The 13941-nt window shown below is 39.3% G+C and overlaps 1 protein-coding gene across 15 annotated transcripts in view; it reads left to right on the top strand.

Annotated features, from left to right (window-relative positions):
* The window catches only part of LOC124146631 (ribosome-binding protein 1-like), a 52915-nt gene that overhangs the window by 9997 nt on the left and 28977 nt on the right, over positions 1-13941 (top strand). For all 15 annotated transcript variants that reach the window (XM_046517015.2, XM_046517014.2, XM_046517007.2 and 12 more), the window contains exons 3-11: positions 3737-3891; positions 6922-6994; positions 8004-8260; positions 8415-8452; positions 8923-9100; positions 9662-9904; positions 10347-10451; positions 11266-11432; positions 12122-12233. In XM_046517015.2, the coding sequence (XP_046372971.1) occupies positions 3737-3891; positions 6922-6994; positions 8004-8260; positions 8415-8452; positions 8923-9100; positions 9662-9904; positions 10347-10451; positions 11266-11432; positions 12122-12233 (1328 nt within the window). The remainder of the gene's footprint in view (positions 1-3736; positions 3892-6921; positions 6995-8003; positions 8261-8414; positions 8453-8922; positions 9101-9661; positions 9905-10346; positions 10452-11265; positions 11433-12121; positions 12234-13941) is intronic.

The raw sequence follows: 13941 nt of genomic DNA, 5'->3' as shown, positions 1-13941 counted from the left end.
ACAAACTTGACAAACAAAATAATCATGATAGAAAGTATTTGAAAAATTGTTCAGTACCTATTCATATTAAACCTTGAAAATATATTATAGAACCTTTAATAATTTCTATAAATATGGGAACAAAGATTTCAATTAGATTTAAATAACCTGTAATCATGATAATTGTGATGTGTTAGGCTTTATGAATGACTTTTATGAATTAATCAAATGGAACAAAGTAAACTGTGCACATTGTTGACTCTCTTATCGTGAATCATGTTGATCCTTTGTGAGTAATTAGGAAGTTATATTACGTTTAGTTCCTGTGAAAGAGGATGTTCATGAATGATCATGCTTAGATTTCCTCATGAAATAAAACTTGAAATGCATTACATCTAATAATTTACAATTTTGCAGGTCCAAAACAGTCATTGCTGTTAGTAATCTATTTTCCTCCATTTGAAGAGACTAGGCGGAAATTTCATTTGATGAATCCTTGTATTATTTCCCTCTCGCCCTTCCTCTTCCATCCTGTGCCCCTCCCCCTCTCAATGTTTTGCATGTATGCATTTTTATTATTTTATCATTTATAAGCAACTATAATCTCATCCTAATTTCTATGGAGTTTTTACCATGTAAAACAGACAGGAAGATGATGGTATGCATCGGTTAAGTCGCAGGTCAGGTCAGTGTGTGACCTCTGACCACTCAGATGTTTATAATCAACACCTGATAACATTGATGCCTGCAAGCCTGGCATGCTGACTCTGAGAGTGAAGAACACCAGTTCTTGATAAGATAACCATCACCCAACCCTTGTGGAGGAGATGTAATTAGTGGAACTCAGGAACAATAGTAGTCCTGCCCATAGCATATCGATGTTGGTTACTATACATGCTGTTTGGCTATAAACTATATAAAGGAAGATTTTGCGTTACAAGCAGTTAGATTAGATAGTTTGCTGGGGAATATTTTCTGGTATGTTTCTATCTGGTCAGAGGTCAAGAAGGGGTCAGACTGATTTTATCAGTTGTACCAGTTTTTCATATTTAGATATTTATTCAATGTTGATGAAAGATATTGACAATATTATCTCTGTGAATAATGAACAACAACAGTAATTATGGGGGATCTAAAAGGAATATTAAACTTTTCAAGCACATTTAAATAATTTGTCTTAATTTTTCTTTATTTTCATTTTTGTGGTTGGTTAACATGGTTAAAGAATTATGGAATAGTAGACTAACACTTAGTCAATGAAAACGTCTTTAAAATCATAAAAATATTTTTTCAAAGGATCTTTCCTCTTCTACTGTGTGGATTCAAGCAATCTAGACTTGGTTAATTTGATCTAGACTTGACTAGGCTTTTAGTAAAAAAAACCACCTACAAAATATAAATTCAACAGTCATGGTGCAGGACTAACGGAATAGTTTCAAAGAAAATCCAAAATAGGGTTGTAGAAAATCTTTGATTAGTTTTAAAGTTTGGTAAATATGTTACTCAGTTGTAAAACTACAATCTTCATTGCCGTACTACGTTAAACTTGGGAGTTTCTAGGCTCTTTCCCATGAATTTACAGATCACCTGCATGACTGATGTGTTGACATACACTCTGCCCATGAATACTTTGTGTTCACGCTGCATTTGTACAACGGCCACAGTGATTATGACAAGTGACAAACTGGGTTATTGCACACTCATGTATGTTACGATTGTTACATAGTAAATATGTTACTTCCCCTTGCTGAGAGGGGATTATCTTGACCGCATTGCCTGCTAAACAGGGGCCATAATAGTGTTATCATTACCTGCGTGTGAGATATTGAACCTTATGGAGATGTGTAAACACTGTGTGACATTACCCATGACCAAACCTGTTTGCCAGGGAGAGGCTACCACACAGGTTTGATGTCATGGTGTTCTTCGGTCAGATGGGAGGGCTGGGCTGCTGCTGCTGCAGATGGGATCATGACAACTCTGTCAGCTTGTTGCCCTCACTTGCCCTGTATTCACCTTAATTCTTGTAACCCATTTTGCAGGAACAAGTTGCTGTGCTCATTTTGACCACGCCCTGATATTTGTAATGGGTTGGAAATAATCATGATAATATAAGTGACTCTGTTGCTACTTGTAATAATGTCTGGACTTAATCGTTGTTAAGCACTATTGATTTATTACAATAGCCCCATTACCCCCTGGTCATGTGGTGTTGAAGGGATACATGTAAATCATGGCTATTTTCTTTAATAATAATCAGTTAAAATTAAAAAACATGAACCAAAAACCTAACTTTTTAGTACAATATTAGGCTGTCAGTATTTCTATATGTCATGTATGTTATGCAATCTAATGTCATCTATCTAATCTCTAATCTATCTGATACTGCCCTAGCTTTTGACACCAAAATCTGAAACATTGCAGGGTGAGTTCACTGGTTGTATATTCTGACAGTTACAATTTTTATAACTGACCCTTTCACCAGGTTTACTTTTGTTTACACTTCCTTACAAATGCAATGTCATGTCATGTTCGTTGAGTGTGCATGGCGTGACTCTTATATATTTCCTTAACTGATGATTTTTTTTTTTTTTTTCTTGTGTGACAAAACTATAATTGTTTCCAGATGGAAAGAGTTTTGAATGATACATATTGAAAATACCAAATTAAAAATCATATAGACTTATAAATATATTATGGGCTGATTGGATCAACATTATCAAATTTCAATTATTTCCACCATACTGATTCAGGTTTTTACCTTGACTTACAAAAGTGGGAGTCCCTCCAAAATTTATTTTAGGGGTCCTTCCAGGTACAGTAATGAAATGGTGTAGTGTACTGTACGTTTTGATAATTACTTCAGAGCCTGGAATGAACCAATGATCATGTGTACTGTTGTCACGATTGATGGATGAAATGACAAACACGTGTAACTGCTCTTGATGCACTGTAGGAACAATTAATACTATTGTGCATCCCTTGGGACACGGTAAATTCTTTTTATGCATCCAATCTCAACATTTGTGCGTAATGGATGCACGTCTGTGCATTGCATAAATCCCTGCTGAATGCCTTCATATTTGTCCCATCTATGCACTACCATGGTAGTTCCTGGTCAGAATACATCCCTAGTGCCCAGGAGGCGACTGATGAGGAAGGTGGTCGGTCCTGTGTCCTGGCTGATTGTGTCTGCCTGCACTGAAAGCATGGTTACTCTTCATGCCGTTAACTGATTTGCCAGGCCTTTTGGACTGGTCAATCTATTGAAGGGGAGCAAAATCTATCACAACTATATTGGTTGGGTTGGATGGGGTTAGGGGCATGTCAGTTTCTAGAAATAACACAGGTCATAGGCGTTCACCACCTTTGTGAAATCCACAATTATGGGTATGGTGCTGACAGACTTGAGATCATCCTCAATGCTAACCCTGCGTTCGAGCCGCTGGTCAAGCAGAATCTTGCACAGCCAGGTATTGTGCCTCAAACCACAGTCACCCATTCCCAAGGGAACATAAATGATGTGAAACAAAATGATGGGTTTAAAAAAGATTAACTTTTCTTCCTCACTGGTTACAGGGTTATGTATGTTGTTCAACGTCCTATTGCCAGTGAAAGCTGATGTGATCCAATATCAAGCTATTCATGACCAATGAGAATGTTGATGCGGAACTCATATGTCTCAGTTTACAACAACTCCCAGTGCCACCGCTAACCATGATTACATGCTGTTATTAAATGTTCTTGTTGTTTACAGATGGCTCTCCTCTGAATGGTTCCAAATTGATTGCATCTGTTAAATCGGCCAACCTGAAGGATTCTGAAATTCAAACCCTGATCGAGATTCTCCTCAACCGACAAGGCATCTCTACATCAGGAGCTGGAGCTGCCTCGGCCACAGAATGGAACAAGGTCACAAAATTGAAGTCAATTAGATTCTTATCACATGATTTATTTGGGAATGAATGCTTAGCTATGGTATCTGTATAGTTCATAAGCTTTTTAGCAAGATATACCATTAGTACCAAAGTCATTCCTGAAATGTGATCTTATTGAGCATTTGAATGTCAGCATAATTTATATTTATATGTCAATCATATGGAACTGATGGCTTTGTAGAGTATTAATATCTTTGTAGAAATGCTTATTCCATCTAAATGTAGTTTGTAGATGTTGATCTGCTGAACATGTAAACTTAAGGTATTGGTTTCAAAGCAGGAATTCACATCAACACACAGTAACATTTCAACTGTTTCACAATAGACTTTTTACTGTTTTGTTAATGACCAGCTGGTTATGTCATTTGTGCAAGCTCAGTAAGTTATTATGTTTCCCATTAAGTCTTCTGTTGATGTCATTGATATTCTGTAGCAGCTGTACTCGTACTGGAGTATTGATAGCTCACTCCCACAGCCACATGGTGTGAGACTGTTCCACGTGTTCAGCTCCTGCTTAGCTCTCTTTATCATACACCACAATTTATGATTATTTTAGGTCAGATAAACGTGATAAATTCAATTTATTTTTTTTATCTTTCAAGGCTAATAAGTTGAACATGCAGGCACAAACATAAAATATCTTATCAATACTGACTGAATATTGACTGAAAGCCAGTTATTAAGGAAACTTCCATAGTGCCACATGTACAATGTAAAGTTAATAATCTAATGACATTCTGTGACTTTAGCCGCTAGTCTGATGCTCAAGTCTAGTACAATTCTGTTTGGTCTAGTCAGCTCAGCCAACTAAGTCCATATTATAGCACTATAGTCTATAGTAAAATGATGCCTAAGAGGCATGTTCGTGCTAGTTGTCTCAACAGTTTATGGCACACTGACAGACTGTAAGCATACATGATATTGTGAAAAGATTAGCATGATTATTTAGGAATTCAACTTGTCCTGAAATGTTTACCAGGAAATCAACTTACAACCTAAACTTCCACTAACCCTTTAACTGTTACATCAGACAGAGTGACTCAGGCAGGTCCCAAGTTGCTTCACATTATTATATTTTTTATATATATTTTCCTCAGAAGTCTTTTGAGTCAGAAGACAAAATAAAACCAGGGTATGAAACTCCCCAAAATTTCAGCCAGACCACAGGACTGGCTAGCTGAAATACTTGCCAGCCCTGACCAAAACCTGCCTGCCCACTATAATCATATGTTTCTCAGGATAAGCTAACGGGGTTTCTTTTTGGTTACATTTTATCATTCATCTTTACATGTGAATTAATGCTTATCATCGGGAAATATTTTGAATATTTTCACATATGAAATATAACCCGACCGTCGGGCAGGGGGATTTGAAAATCTGGCAGCCCGAGTTGAAATCAACCCGTCTCGGACGGTCGGGCAGGCAGGTATTTCAAACACTGATAAGACAATTTGCAAGAACATAAAAACAACCTTTGTTTCTTTTTGTTTTTTATGTAAGTCCAGCAGACTATTTTTACCTATACATTGTTTCCTGCTGAAACACATATATGTGAAGTAGTGTGAATGTCACTTCTGTTGTCAACATCAACCAGATTCAGTAATTCCCTGTTTTACAGACACAGTTGTAGGCTGATTAGTTTCTAACTGTCACTCAAACTCAAAGTGTTCTGTGTAAATAAATACACAGTGCTTTATTGTAAATAGGTGAGTTAGACCTGCACAACACATGACCAGCTGACCATGCTCTCATTGACACCATCATGCTTACTGATTGACAGCTAGATAAACAACGATCAGCTGGATCATTGTTGTAATGCTGTTAATTGGATTATTCAAACACACTTGGGGGCACGGGGGGCACGGGGGGCACGGGGGGCACGGGGGGCACGGGGGGCCCAGTCGTCTAAGGTGCCACAATTTGCTGTGCAGAGTTGGGTCCCTTGGGCACGCCAGAAACCTATGATTGTGGGTTTGAATCCCAGTTCGCCCCGATTATGTTTCTAGGTTTGTCAGCACCATACCCATACTCATGGGTTTCACCAAAGTGGTAAACGTCTGAGACCTGCCTTACTTCGGGCTTTCCTCCTACATTAGGCTGACACGCTGCGATATAACTGGAATACTGTTAAAATCGGCTTTAAACGCAACTCACTCACTCAAACACCCTTTTTGTGAAGGGACAATGGATCTGCAGCACTAACAGATTAACATGTCAAATCATTTTATTCATTATTGAGTGGATGAATCAACAGGATATTGCTATTCAAGTAGCCATTCCAAAAAGACTTATTTTGACAATTTTGGCTGATAACTTATAATAATGTTTTTAATTAATAAATAATCTCATACATTTTCTTGATATTTGAAAGTTTTGATAAGTATGGATGAATATAACATCTAGCATAGTTTTGCTTTTTAATAAAGAGAATGCAGTTTTCAAAGATAAATGGGTTCATGTCATAACTTCGGGCTTTCCTCCCACATTGAGCTGACACGCCTTGATATGACTGGAATACTGTTAAAAGCGGCGTTAAACCCAACTCACTCACTCACTCATGTCATAACTATGTATTATTGGGATTCTTGGATACAAATGTTTCATGCCAATTACCTGAATATGCTGAAGGACCCTAGGGGCCTTAATTGTTAATAACACTGATGAGCCTCATGGGGGTTCCAGGGAGGATCAAGTCCCAAGTACCCCATGCTATGCATAAGAGTGGTTGCAATGTGTGACCTGATGATTGTGTGGCATCTTGACCGAATGGCTTGGATCGTTGCTCATGCAGTCAACCACTTGTCTGTCTGGTTCAGACTTTATTGTGTACAGGCTACCTTGAAATAGCTGGAATATAGCTGTCTGGCATAAAACAACATTCACTCCCTTAACACTGATTAGACATAACACTTGTGAGCCCTGAGATGTATCACTAAAGCTGGGTAAACTTCATGATACAGATTAGTTTGATTTCTATTGTGAATTTATGCTTTTTGTTTTCTAGAAAAGCCAAAAGGGAGACCCCACATCTCTGTTGAGGAAACAGCTGGAGGAGAAGGAGAGGGCCCTGCAGGAAGGTGAGTTGGTGGGGTGGGGGTGTTTATGGTTTAAGATTAACTGTTGGATGTGTAATGGGGAGATAGGTAGGGATTGCTGTAGGGTGGGTCGGTGGTAGTTGGGGTGAGGGTGTTTGTGTTTTGAGATTAACTGGTGGATGTATGATGGGGAGATAGGTAGGTATTGCTGTAGGGTGGGTCGGTGGTAGTTGGGGTGAGGGTGTTTGTGTTTTGAGATTAACTGGTGGATTTGTAATGGAGAGATAGGTAGTGATGGCTGTAGGGTGGGTTGGTGGTAGTGGTAGTGGGGGTTAGGGTGTTTGTGTTTTGAGATTAACTGGTGGATGTGTAATGGGGAGATAGGTAGGGATGGCTGTAGGGTGGGTCAGTGGTGGTGGAGGTGTTTGTGTTCTGGTTGATGTATAATGGGGAGATAGGTAGGGATGGCTGTAGGGTGGATAGGTGGGGGTGTTCTGGTTGATGTGTAATGGGGAGATAGGTAGGGATGGCTGTAGGGTGGGTAGGTGGGGGTGGGGATGGGGGTGTTCTGGTTGATGTGTAATGGGGAGATAGGTAGGGAGGGTGTGGGATGGAGGGTGTTTGTGGTTTACAAGTTATTGGTGCATGTGTAGTAGGATGGTGGATCTAGGGTGGGGAGGTGTTGGAGTATGTGGTGTAGATGGGTGTTGTGATGTAAGACTAATTTGGGGATGTGTGGTGGGTGAGTGGGTGGGGTGTTTGTGGTTTAAGAATAATTAGTGAATGTATGATGAGAATGTGTTGGAGTGATAGTTGTCTGGGTCGGTGTTATTGGGGCTAATTTGGGGATGTGCATCTTGGAGGTGTCATGTGAGTTTGTGGACACGAGACGAGAGGTGAGGTGGATAAACACTGAAGGCACAAAGGCAGTTAACATACTGGGTGAAGTGGTTAAGTGGTTAAGTCGTTAAAACACTTTTACTTTGAACACCGTCTCAAACATTAAAGATGAGACAGTAGGTATTAAGTGATGTTGTTGGTTAATTTTCAGAGCAAACCATAGCGATGTCTGCCAGCAGCCGTGTCAAGGAGTTGAGACAAGACTTATCATCAGAGAAGGCCAAGTTTGCCACACTGGAAAAACGCTACCAAGAAAAGCTAAGTCTTCAGGAGCGTGAGATTGAGTCTCTGCATGCACGCATGCAGAACACCCACCAGCAACACATGAGGGACTCGGAGGCCTTGCAGTCGAAAGTGGCACAGCTTGAGACAGCTGGCGACAGAAACGTCATTCAAAAACTGCAGGAGGTAGGTTTAAGGTTGATGGTTGTCACTTGAAATGTTCATATTGTACTTAGAGCTTAAGATTCATCAATAATCTGTTGCTGTGATATTGCTGACTATGTTAGAGCCCAGTTATCACTCCTATTGCTCATTGACATTTTCTCCCCTTCTTTTCCAGGAAAAGAAGATCTTAAGTGAGACACTGGCCAAAACAGCGTAAGCTCATGAAAAAAACAATATATGTATACCATCAGTAGCACATTGAGATATAATCTTTATGATTAATTCCTCTGAAAAGCATCATTTTTCCCTTGCTGTTGGAACACATGCAAAACGTTTGTTCCATGTAAACATCAGGGAGGTGGGGTAGCCTAGTGGCTAAAGCATTCGCTCATTACGCCAAAGACCCAGGTTTGATTCCCCACATGGGTGCATTGTGTGGACACCATTTCTTGCTGGAATATTGCTGGAACCCTACTCACTCACTCCATGTAAACAGCAACCAGTTCATTTATAACCAGGGAACGTTCAACTTGTGCTTACATTAAATTAAACTATCTAAAACCAACAATTTATGAAAAGTGTATTAATGTAAATAAATAATCAAGGTAGTGTGTTTGTAGTTTGACTAGCATAGTTACTTAATCACTTGCTTATCGTACCAATCTTCCATGTTGCTCTGTCAGGAGCGAGAAGACTATTTCCCCGGCAGAGGTCAACAACCTCAAACAAAAGGTGCAGATCATGGAGAAGGAATTGTCTAGCAACGCCATCAAGCTGAACGCCTCAGAGAATGCCAAGAAGTCACTGGAACAGAAACTTGCCAAGTTTGAGGATCAGCTGAAGAAACATGATGCAGGACAGGTAGGCTAAGATCAGGACGGACACACTGTGTCCCTGGTGTTCCAGTGTAAAGCTTGAACAGCATGTGTTTAGTCCGGGTATAGTGTGGCAGGGAACAATAGGTTAGTAGAACAAGGCTAGCATAGGTTTGTCCGCGTGTTCCTGTCATGACAAATGGTGCGAAGACTTTTGCGTCTCTTAGTTAATGGACTCGAGACTAGAGCTCAACAAAATCCACTATGATTTTAGTCAGTCTGTGTTGAAGCGTGGATGTTACAGTAATCTGCATGCATCATATCACTTGTAAAGTGGTGCCAGGGATAGACACCATATCCAACTAGACGCAGCGCTTTTTGGACAAGTATTTTATGTAAGATACTAAATTTCTTTTGAAAACTACAAGTCCCTTTAGATTTTCACCAGCCTCGGACCGTTGATCTGAACATTCTGAAATCTTACTCGGCATAAATAATGATGATAAAGGGTGGTTGAAAATTAATTCAAAGCAGAAATGGGACAAAACTGTTTTCAATCGAATGGAATATGATGTTTTATTGATGATTGTTGATTCTGACTCTGCAGAAGGACTCTGACGTCCAGATGACTCGCAGGATGGAGGAAGTAAGCCAGGAGCTGCGTCGTGCCGAGGCCCGCAACGATACACTTGTTAATGACAAGAAGAAGGCTAATGGAGAGCTTACCAAGGCAAATGACGCTCTGAATAACGCCCAGCAGGAAGTGAGCACACTCAAGTCAAAACTGCAGGAGTTAGAAAAACATCTATCAGCCAGTGATAACCAAAAGGAACTTGAGACAAAATTACAGGTACTGTGTTCTTATTGCTTATAATCATCTTTTGAAATTTATGACTCTTGGCATCATCTTTTTAATAAACATCTTAATCATTGTAAGTTTTATGACTGACTAATGGGATTCCCAAAGAACTCCAGGTAGTAGGTAAATTCCTGATAGATATACATTGAAAGAATTTGTTTTTGACAGTAACAGTCTTGTCCCATGCATTTTATTATAGATGCCTGCAATCTTATTTGATAAACATTCAAATCACTCTGTACGCTATTAAGAGCTTCAGTTTCTTTGTGGTAATTGCAAAACTGCCCCATTCATCCTGCCACAGGATGCTTTAAGTCAAGAATTCCAAGATAAATCTCCGCCACCTTTAATATAAATATGAAAAGCCACAGCATGTTTAGATAATATTTCAAAATGGACTCCAATCTTTTACTCACTTTTACTCCCATTGCAGGAATCAGAGAGAAAGAAATTGGATTTAGAAGGAAATATTAAAAATTTGGAAAAACAGCTTTTTGTCATACAGAAGCAGCGAGCAGAGCTTGAATCAGACATGAAGGTAAATATAAACTTGAAGTCTAATGTGACTGTATATATAGCTATTTAAAGAGAATCAGATCATACATTAATAAATGCCCATGTGAGATGTTCGACTAATGGGTCATGATGCTTTAAACATGTTGTCTTTAAGTCAACTTAATTGTGGGAAGAAAATCTAAAGTGACAGGTGATATTTGCCATGTCAATGAATCTCAGCCTAGTGCTGACAAATCAAGGATCATGATTTGGGATTCAACCTGCAGGATCTGCCAGCAAGGATACACTTTGCACAGTCAGGGCACCTGACACAACGTTGCTACAAATGTGCTTTAATGGGTGTCGAACGTTTGCACATGTTTAGAATAGAACATTTGCACATCTTTGGCATGTACCGTACAACATGAGATTTGAAATATATTAGAGATCCTACTTTTTTAGCTGAAATTAATTTTCTCTGTTGCAAAGTTCCTGATCATCATGCTACTTCAGATATGAGAATACAAAGCTATGGTTTGTTTTGTGTATATTTGCAACATGGACCCTATTTATTCTAATTGCAGGAATCAGAAATAATAAATGGGATTTAGAAAGAAATGTTAAGCATTTGGAAAAACAGCTTTTCGTCATTAAGAGTCAGCGAGCAGAGCTTGAATCAGATATAAAAGTATAAAAGATATAAATATAGTTTCTTTGAGATATATTAGAGCTTACTTCTGTTATAGATATATGATAACTCAGCTACTTTGTCAAATGTAGCCTCAGGAGACAAAATATTTTGATACAAAATCCATCTGATGAGCATCCATGGTAACACCTGCCATCGCTTGTCTTAGTCGCTGCAGCAGGAGAACTATGCCTTGGCGGAGGAGATGAAGACCACCAAGGAGAGGCAGGCAGGGGAGGGACAGGAGGCCCCAACAGCGCCGGCCGGAGCTCCCAACGGGGATGTCCATGAGAAGGCAGATGGGAAGCAAATTGAAATCAGGGAGCATGAAAAAATGTAAGTGTAGTCAAAGTTAAAACCTACCACATGCCAGTTTAGTGCTTATACTGTTTGAAAAGAAGCAAAGAAGGTGGCATTAAGTGTTGCACATGTGCCCAATCCCGTTGTCTTTTTGGACAGTAGATATTTTCTAAACCAAAAAAGAAGTACCATGACTAGTCAAAGTTCTATGATCATTTTGTACAAGTGTTCTCTGTTTTTTTTTATGTAAGGCAGGGGTAGAAACTAACATTTTTAGTCCACTAGTCCTTGTAATGATAACATATAGCAAAACCCTTAAAAATGGCAAATTTCTACTAGTCCTTAGGATAACTATTGGGCAGTTTGGCAAGGACTACAGGAATAGTGCCAATTTCTAACGCTGTAAGGTATGCTGATTGACTGCTAAGTTTGTCTGGCTAGGTAATAGACTATTGCGAGGGGGTGGAATTGTCTACTTGCCTACTAATCTGATATTTAAATATGTAATATGTAAATAGGAGCTATTGAAAATAATAATCAACATGTGATTAGTTCAGTTGAATTATTCAGAGTGGCTTGGGTTTGATGCCCATGTATTTCAGTTATATCACAACATTAAATAAATATTGACTTTGGTCATTTAAAAATATTCCCAAAAAGCGACTGGGGCAGGTGTCTAAAACCTTTTGTTTCATCAATAAAATGGTGTTGGATTTATTCTTCAGACTTGGAGAGAAATTGGCAGAAATTGGCAGACTGACCACAGACATTCAGTCGCAGAAACAACAGGTGTCATCATTACAGGAGCAGCTGGATGCTCAGAAGAAGAAAAATAACGTAAGTACATGTATAGACTTTCCCTGTTCCCCTGGGGTGTGATACAGTAGTTAGCTTCCTGGTGTGGTGCATTGTGGGAATGTATACAGTGTGGACCATGACTGTAGCTTACCAATACACAGAAACATTCTGCACCCACTCCGTGCTGGGTTGTGCCATTGGTTTGCAATAGGGCTTGGACGATACACCAATGGTGCAATATGCTAAATATCACGATACCTTGCTCACGATCCAATACGTATCATGATACTTGCGCATGGTCTTATCGGTAAGCCATCTTTTTAATAAACAGGATAGCCAAATACTAACAATTTACTGTTAGCAGTGTCAAGTATGGCGCAGTGAATGAAATATTTATGTTTTCACTACTGTTTTTACACTTGTAATTTGTGTTTGGTGAAACATTTATTAAAGGATACATTTAAGGTCAGAATCGATACCTTTTACTCAGTGTGCGATTGTGATCTATACTTGTATCAAGAAGTTAAAAATCTGCTTCGGCGTATCGACCCACTACTAGTTCGCAATGCTGACTAGTTTTGCATTGCAACTCTCTTCCTTTTTGGGGGTCAAAGTCATAATCATGTTAACAATCTTCTCAGCCGATGGAGAAGTTACATGGAACACACTGTAGACATGATCAATGTACCAGTCTATTCCCTGGCCTGGTGAAATGGGTGGTACATGTTTTTATCAGCTCTGTTTTCAACTTGTCAATCCAACCTGTAGCAAGTTAAGGAAGAAATTGTGTTTTTTCATTTACATTTTTGAATTGTCACCCCTATGCATTATAACATGTATGCTGCGATAACATAACCATGCTACAATGTTGGCTAAGATGTCGACATAAACTCAGAATGTTATATTCGAAACTACCCATTTACTCACAGGTAGTATGATACTTGTAGCTAGTCTGCACATACCCACTCCTCTTGTAGCCCTCACATGTTGACTAACCATGGTTTAGTTTGAAAGGAAATAGTTCAACGACATAGAAACCATAAATTTAAAGTGCTGATATAATCAACAATTGAGTATACTCTTAAACGATTAGCTCTATACCTCATGCTGTGTTAAGAAGAAAACCATAGCTCGAACTCTGAAGCCTTAGATCTTAGATCTACCATCTTCCCAAGGCAAGAGCGTCCACTAGCCTTTTTGTCAAAGTCTTGTTTCCACCATTGCCATATCAAGCCCACTTTCCTCTGCTAAATATGATTGGACTATCGCACATATCGATAGTCCAATCAGTGAATGTTTCACAATATCATCATCCACGACTGGTACACCCTCGTATGCCTGTCTTTATTGACATGACTACATTTACGATATGGCATGAATATGTCTTTTTCATGTTTTTATCCCCCCAACGATTGCAGGGATGAAATCGCGAATACTTTCGTTATCTGATCGACTAGGTCGTCACCTATGGTAGTTGCCATCTTTGTGAAGCTGTACGAGATAAGAACAGCAGTCTTATTGGATATCACGTTTTCATTACAAGGGGCATTACTCGTGATCTACGTCAGGTGGCGCTGGGGTCGAGCCAATAAAAGTGGCCTCCATGTGGCAAGGGTAGAAACTAGGCTTTGATATATGCTAGTGGAGACACTTGCCTCGGGAAGATGCATATCTACAGGCTTGTAGCCTACAGTTCCTGACTGTTAATAAATAAACTGACGCTAAGACTTATCTGTATCAGTCTCAG

The sequence above is a fragment of the Haliotis rufescens genome, unplaced genomic scaffold (genome assembly GCF_023055435.1).
Source record: "Haliotis rufescens isolate VD_foot unplaced genomic scaffold, xgHalRufe1.0.p SCAF_3, whole genome shotgun sequence".
NCBI classification, from domain to species: Eukaryota; Metazoa; Mollusca; class Gastropoda; order Lepetellida; family Haliotidae; genus Haliotis; species Haliotis rufescens.
This window is presented reverse-complemented; position numbering and strand designations above follow the sequence as displayed.